We start from the raw sequence: 8,221 nt of genomic DNA, 5'->3' as shown, positions 1-8,221 counted from the left end.
TCTTTTAATGTTTTTATTATTCTGCCCTTGTGTATCATTTGATTTTGCTCTCTTTCTTTGCTTTCTTTCTCTTTCCATGCGTTCTTCATTGACTTCTCTTTCAATTATCAGTGCTTTATTTACCACATCTGCATAAGTTGTCAATTCATATGGAACTACTTGTTTTCGAATTTCAGTTTTCAGTCCCATCTCGAACTTGTGAACACGTTCTTGCTCACCATCCACTAATCTCGGAGCAAATTTTGCTAACTCTGTAAATTTTGCTTCATATTCAGTCACACTTATACCCTTTTGCTTCAAATAAATAAACTCTTGCTCTTTCTGGATCCTTATACTCCGGGGAAAATACTGATCATAGAATGTAATCCGAAATCTTTTCCAGATAAGTATTTCACCGTCTTGTTCATGCTTGCGCTGTAGTCGCTGACACCAGTTGTATGCTTCTCCTTGTAGTAAATAAGCTGCATATCGAATCTTTTCTTCATCAAGACACTCTTGGACAGCGAAAGCCTTCTCCATCTCCATTATCCAGTTATCAGCCTCTAAAGGTTCAGTAGTCCCTTTGAAAGCTGGAGGAGCAAGCTTTTTAAATTCTGAAATATTGTTCCGTTGTACTGGTTGCTCTCCATGTTGTGGTGGTGGATGCTGATGTTGTTGTGTATCTCGTTGTATCTGCTGTTGTTCAAGCATTTGCTGCTGTATTTATTGTTGTGCTTGTACCATCCTGATTAGGGTCTGTATTAACTGAGCCATATCTGGTTCCTGACGTGCTCTCGAAGTACTCCCATTAGGATCTACGACTCCCTCCTCTTGAGGGGTGCCACTAATCAAATGGAGAGTGCTACCATCCCGTGGTTGTGATATCTCTCTTGCAATTCTTTGAGTAGTTCTTGTCATTCTACGGGGAGGTATGGTAACCTTATAGTAGTAAAACCTTATTAGATTCATTTATCTATTTGTTAGGATGGGTTTATTATGATGTACTCTAACGTTCCAATATTCCTAATGTTTACCCACCTACACTCATACTATGTCAAATTCTATGTGTCATAATTTATCTACTTATGCTCTGATACCATATTAATTGTCACGCCCCCGACCCGAGATTGTGAATCGAGGATCGCGGCAACCGCCGCATACTCATGAAGAACTCTTTCCATAAGCATGCAAGGCATCTCATCACGATATCAATGCATCACAGCGGAATAAATTCAAATAATTATTATCCAACTGTAATTCGAGTAATTAAATCAAATGTCTTACATCCAATAAAATTTTACTATAAATAAAACAATAGATCTAAGTTCAATGAAGTTGACAATGCTAATCTCGCTTCTAAAAGTTCTATCCCAATATTTCATCCTACGCTCGATATTAATTATCTGAATCTGAAAAATAGAAAGAAAGGTAATGAGCTAGACAGCCCAGTAAGTAACAAATATCTCAACTAGATAATTCAGATATTATATAATTTTCAAAAATAATGCTGCAAATAAACACAAGAGTATATTTCATGCTGATTTAATACAAATCAAATATTTTCAAATATTCACATGTAATATAATCATAAATCCGATTCGATTCAAAACACTCGTAACTCAACAGCCTTGACTATGACCAACGTTTAACCCCCATTGGCGGGGTCCACAGAATACCAGCGCACAACCCCCACTGACAGGGTCCACAAATACCAGCGCACAACCCCCACTGGCAGGATCCACAAACACCAGCGCATAACCCCCACTGGCAGGGTCCACTGAGTACCAACGTATAATCCCCATTGGCGGGGCCCACTGAAACATAGTTAGGCTGAGAGCATAAATCCGGTATGTATCAAAACACTTTGTACCATAATATATCATAATTTTTCTCACTGAACGTGTGCATAATCTATGTACCATAATATTTCAAAAGCACTTTTCTTTCAAAATAAAATTTCATAAATCATGCATAATTTCAGAGAATAATTATTTATTTTCAGAATAAATATGAAATATCTCGAGAAGATGATTCATTACTTACCTTTCACGGAGCACTGAATGAATAGATCGACTAACTTCTAGGAGATTCTTCCATACCTATTATCCAAAATTATATTTTTACATTAATTTTAATTCAAAATTAAATCTAACAAATTCCAAAATCAAAATCTCGCTTAAAATCAGACTTTTCCCTAAACTCGATCAAGATCATCAATGAAGCCTTACACTTCGCTAATCCTAGATGAATAACTTTAGAGAGAGAAACAACCTAGAGAGAGAAAATTTTAGAGAGAGAAAGTAGAGAGAGAAAGTCCAATTTCAGAGAGAGAAAGTCAGGGTTCAGACTGAAAGAAGAGAGAGAAGAGAGAGAAACTCTCTCTCTCATCATTTTTTTAAATTTTATTTATTTTATTATTTATTTATTTATTTATTTATTTGTTTATTTATTTGTTCATATATATATATATAAATATATATATATTTTATTATTATTATTTTCTTTTCTTTTCTTTTCTTTTCTTTTTCTCCTTTTTTTTCCTTCTTTTTCTTCTTTTTCTTTTCTTATTTTTCTTCTTTTCTTTTCTTTTTCTTTTCTTTTCTTTTTCTTCTTTTCTTTTCTTTTTCTTTTCTTTTCTTTTTCTTCTTCTTCTTCTTCTTGGCTCTTCCCGCGCCGGAACAGGGGACTGGCGTCCCCTCTTTTGCCAGGCCGTTCAGGCCACGGCCGCCGCAGCGGAGGCCGACGGCCGACGGGGGCCACTCCCCCGATCCCGGAGGAGCATGGCCGGCGATCGATTTCGATCACCGGTGCCGGAAAAATCCACGGGAAAGAGACCAAAACAGAGGTCTCTTTCCCCGATCGGAAATCGGCGACTCTCGTCGCCGGCAGCCGCGCACAAGAGCACGAAAAGAAGGGGAAGGAAGAGAGGAAAAGGAGGAAAGCTTACCTTGACCTCTGGTGACTTCGTCGGAGAGCAATCACGGTGAAGACAAGGTGGTGTCTGCGTCTCTATTTCGGAAAAATCGGAGAGAAGGAGAGAGGGAAGAGGCCGGTGTTCGGTTTCAAGGGAGAGGGGGTCTTCTTATAGGGGGCTCTAGGACTCCGAGGGGTCCTAGGAATCCTGATCTAGCTCGGATCTCGCCGGAGAAGAAGACTCCTATCGGGAGTCTTCTTCCCGGTTTTGAATTCCTCTATTTTTTTTTCTTTCTTTCTTTTTTTTTTTTTGTTTTGGGCTTTTGTGGGCTGAATTAGGTTTTGGGCTATAACAGGATAGCATGTACAATTCCCCTCATAGTTTTTTTTTTTTTTTTTTAAGAAAAGGAAGAAGCCCACCCTTCCTCCTGTAAATCCAAACTAGATTTGAATATTTTGTCAAATTAGGTGTAGGTCATGTAGAGCAAACATGCAAGAATGCGCACAACTTTTTGCCATGTACTTTATCAATGCCACCCTAATCAAGAAATGTGTTGGATTAGGATCAATTTTCAAATCGGATATAAAATGATCAGATCCAATTACGCTTGACCTGCTGCAAAGCCTAACTTGCTCGTATACCTAGGTTTAAATCAGGTCAGAAACAAAATTTGGGTATAGATACACTGTACATCCTACTTTAATTGATTTTGACATGTTTTAGACTAGTATGGGAAACAAAGATTGGACGGTGCTACGAAGACGAATCAAAAATGAAAGGACCAATGCATCTTTCTCGGAGCATGAGCGACGACCATTTTCTCCTTTGTGTAGGCAAATTCATGATAACCAGCACTTTCTTTGTCACGTCTCTTTCCATCACTCACATTCTTTTCTAAAGCTTGCTAGCTTTTTGCACGAGCAATGCAACCCGCCCTGTCGAAAATGCTTGAAGCTCTTAGACGTACGTCATCTTTGCATGATAATTTTGCTTTATTTTTCTTTTATTCTACTTTTATTGGATCATAAAAGAAAGAGCTAGCCTTAGCCCAGTCATAAAATGTTGCGTCTGGCTACAATACAAAGAGTTCACCCGTGTCTAAGTACTAGCAGATGCAAATAAATAGTTAGAAAATGGTGCACTGAGTCCATGTCGTCGCGTCATAAACAATGTCGGTCATATGAGAGCACATTTGAATCAGCCATTTCAAAAGAGCATAATTGAGCAGAAAGAGCTGATGTATATGTTGAAGACCACAAAACACCGGCATGATTCAAAATTGCAACATCGGCTTGATTAAAAATTGCAACGCAAAATGATAAGGTCCATTCACAAAATTTTTATAGAGGTTCAAAGTATTATTCCAACAGATGATCTCAGAATTTTAGAGTTTAACTAGAGCTCATACAAAATCCATCAGTCAACCTTAAGCCTAGTTTTCTAATAAAAATATATCCTCGCATTATTGAACCTTGCACTAATATTACATCCACACACATGCAATACATGGCTACCATGCTTATTTTGGGAATTACTGTTTGCCCTTTGACTGGATGGCAATTAGTCGATCGATCAACCTAGTAGTCAATATATAGTTCGGATTAATTGGAATATGAATAGGTAGATATTGGAAGGAAAAAATGGAAAAAAAAGAAGAAAAAGGATTGAAAATGGCACGAGCAGCAAAGCATTGCAACCTATTTTTCGCAAACTATTTTTTTTACAAAGAAAAAGATTCATCATAGAAAAAGAAAAAAATAATTAGTGTATGACCTTGACGTGGATCCTCTACTGTCCACCGCACCATACGGTGCATAGCGCGTCCCATCCATCGTGCGATTGATGGCCGTGCGCAATAGGCATGCATCCATGTGCGGTCGTCCATCGCGTGATGGATGGTGTGTTGTGCACCATATCGTACGGTGCATAGTAGAGAATTCAAGCTCTTTTGTAGAAGTATGGATATGATTTTTTTATAGACTGGCTTTGATTATTATCTTCTCTCTAACCTCTGAATTAATTGTGGTATACCATGGAAATGAAATACATGCGTACACTACATGCAAAGGCTGTGTCATACACATACATGTACATGATGGTTGAGAAAGAGAGAAGGGAAGAGATCGATTATGTGAAGTCCAAGCAAATTGCTTAGCTTCATTTTTAAACAACCCGCTCTCTCCTCTCAATATCTTATCAACCCCCTGCTCTCTCTCTCTCTCTCTCTCTCTCTCCTCCCCCACCTCCTCCAGTACACCATAATTACCTTGTGAGTGAAGAAAAATGCATCGAAAAGGACAAGAACTGAGTCAAAGACAAGATGACCTCTCCAATCGTCCTCTCGTGGACACCTCAATGGGCCCCCTCTAAACCGTTTTCTATCCGACCGAACAACAAACACGAACCTTCCATTCCCTTCTCTGTATCTCCTTCTCCGCATTCTAAGCAAAGCTCACAGCCATCACCATCATCATGACGATCTCCCCCTCCTTTTCTTCTTTCACCTTCCATATAAGCATTCTTATCTACTCCTCTCAGGCCACTTGAAGAAGCCTCACCCGGCCCCTACTAGATTTCTCGGAGCGCCACCCATGATGAGGAAGCCGGATCCTCCGGCAAAGAGCAATCCGACCAATAACAACAGTAATGGAGCCACTAAGCTAAGGAAAGGATTGTGGTCGCCGGAGGAGGATGACAAGCTCATGAGCTACATGCTTAACAATGGGCAGGGGTGTTGGAGCGATGTCGCCAGGAACGCAGGCCTACAGAGGTGTGGCAAGAGCTGCCGGCTCCGTTGGATAAATTACTTGAGGCCTGATCTCAAGCGTGGTGCTTTCTCGCCCAAAGAAGAGGAGCTTATCCTCCACCTGCATTCTATTCTTGGCAATAGGTTCTCTCTCTCTCTCTCTCTTTGTGTGGGTGTGTGTGTGTGTGTTGTGGGGTCACAGTTATTTATGCATGGAACATTATCATGATCATTTCAATGCTTTAGTTCATATATGATTAAGTGGTCTGCATCATTAAGGCAAACTTGCTGAATGTTGCATCCATGCATTAAGCTGTGAACGGAGGCATGAAGCTAGTTAAAACTTGGTGGATGTGTGCATCATTATGGACCAAAAATATTCAGATTTCTTTATACCTGAAGTAGCTAGATTAACTAGATTATTGCATTCTTCAAGCATTATTAATTTCTTGGTATCCTTGTCATTGTCATCAAATATTTGAAGTGCTCGAGTATTATTTTGTATTACGATCTCCCTCATAATGTAGTCCGATCTAATAATAAAATGAAAAGGACATTAGTCTACTTTCCACTTGTTTAACAATAATACTGGAGGAATTTTTTTTTTTATTTTTTAATTTTTTTAAGGAACAGTTGGAGGAGTTTATCCTCATGTTATTCATCAAAATTCTAAAAGATGAAGACTTAGCTTGGAAGGCGTCAACTACTCTCTCTTATAAAGGAAAAAAAGGACTTAATACCAAGCAGCAGCGACTCTTCTATAAGTCTAATTCCAAACTTATACATTTTGTAGGTGGTCTCAAATTGCAGCACGTTTGCCTGGTCGTACCGACAATGAAATAAAGAATTTTTGGAACTCCACCGTTAAAAAGAGGCTGAAGAACTCATCGTCGCCATCTCCAAACCACAGCGGCTCCCCTGAACCTAAGGTTGGCATGGTGGGCCTTGCAAGCTTAAACGAACAAGAAATCAAGACTATGTGCATGGATTCAGCGTCTTCATCATCACTTATGCAAGGTTTGTCAATCAGCAACCAGTACGATCTATTGCCTTTGCCTGATGTCAGTTCTGGCATGAATGGTCTAGGAAGCAGATACTTCCATCAACCCGCATCCTTCCCACAAGTTGGCTTCGGAAATGGGTATTATGGGAGCCATGGTATGATGATGGAGGGAGGCCTTATGGGAGGAGGAGGATGTGAGATCTTTATACCCCCTTTGGAGAGTACGAGTATAGAGGAGAATGGCACTAGCAATAATAATGCAAGAAACATAAGTGACCCCTACCACGTGCACAGCAGCAATAATGATGTGAATAAGATTAACAGTGATAATGCTGTTGGGAGTGCGATCTATTGGCAGGGTGGAAATATGAAGATGGAGGAGTGGGACTTTGAGGACTTGATGAAAGATGCGACTTCTTTTCCTTTCCTTGATTTCCACGCCGAATGACTGGCCATTCCAAAGATATATATAAGCTCTCATTTTCTTTTCTTTTCCTTCCTCAAGTAAAGATTGGCTCCTCTCTCTCTCTCTCTCTCTCTCTCTCTCTCTCTCTCTCTATCTATTCAAAATGATGTCCAAATTAGATCCTCTACGTTGTAGGTTCCTAGATAGGTTTTTCAAATTTTCGAACGCTTCAAAGCTTCTTGGTTGCGCAATGAAGTCCAAAGCAATAAAGGTCCACGGAAATGCTGATAATGGAAGACCGTGAATTTTCTAAAGGTCTCCCTCCTTTGTTGGCTCTTCGTTCCCTTGAGAATGAAGCTATTATGATAATAACATGGTGTCGGGAGGTTGAAAGGGCATTTTCTTAGTAAAGGAAAATCTCCATGATTGAACAAAATATTAGTAGTTGATGTTCTCACAAAGGTCGCATCAAAGTCGTTACAAGGTGTAATTAGACGTCTGCTAAAAAAGACGTGGGGGAGTGGAAGTCATGGGATGAGTACATATACTATTGTAATTTATCGTGGATAAGCGCTCTCTCTCTCTCACTCATTTGCACCATTGTGTATAAAATATGCAGCTTTGGACATTTTTTCCTCACAAAGGAAAGGTGGTTTTGTTGAAAAGCTTGCTTCCTTCAAGTTGGGTCAAAAACTGGCATAAACACCTAAAACATTTAAAAGTCTTTGTTTTTTTTTTTGGTTGTGACATCTACTTCTCATCATTTGGGTTGTTAGCCATAAAGCTAGATTCCAAGTGCGGCATAATACCTTTTCCATTTGCTAAGACATGGAGCATAACAACCTAATAGAGCTATCATGAGGAATTGGTTAAAATCGTAAAGTGGTGGGGGCCGAAGCTTGCTTTTTGATACTTCTCTTGATGGCAAAGATCATTATCAAATTGAATAGAGTTTCATGCATGACACAAATGGGAATCCATGTAGTTAAATAATAGGTTATGAAATTAAAATCTTTGAAGATCACAATCAATGGGTCTTGAAAAATTTTGGCAAAGAAGATTACAAAGCCGAAAGCATCTAGAAGATAAATAGAACTTAATTATTGCAAGATTGTGCACAATTGAACTTGAAAGTGAGCTCTTACATTTAATTTCATCACAGTCTCCAGCAAA

The 8,221-nt window shown here is 39.2% G+C and overlaps 1 protein-coding gene across 1 annotated transcript; it reads left to right on the top strand.

Moving 5' to 3' along the window:
- Window positions 1–5,412: 5,412 nt before the first annotated feature.
- Window positions 5,413–7,133, top strand: LOC105035329 (transcription factor MYB83). The gene is made up of 2 exons (XM_010910867.4): window positions 5,413–5,783; window positions 6,433–7,133. Exons 1-2 carry the CDS (start codon window positions 5,485–5,487, stop codon window positions 7,088–7,090), a joined length of 957 nt encoding a protein of 318 aa, XP_010909169.1. The 5' UTR covers window positions 5,413–5,484; the 3' UTR covers window positions 7,091–7,133.
- The last annotated feature ends 1,088 nt before the right edge of the window (window positions 7,134–8,221 follow it).

The sequence above is a fragment of the Elaeis guineensis genome, chromosome 15 (assembly GCF_000442705.2).
Source record: "Elaeis guineensis isolate ETL-2024a chromosome 15, EG11, whole genome shotgun sequence".
Lineage (NCBI taxonomy): Eukaryota > Viridiplantae > Streptophyta > Magnoliopsida > Arecales > Arecaceae > Elaeis > Elaeis guineensis.
Note: the sequence above shows the minus strand (reverse complement) of the source record. Positions and strands in the feature narration are given on the sequence as shown.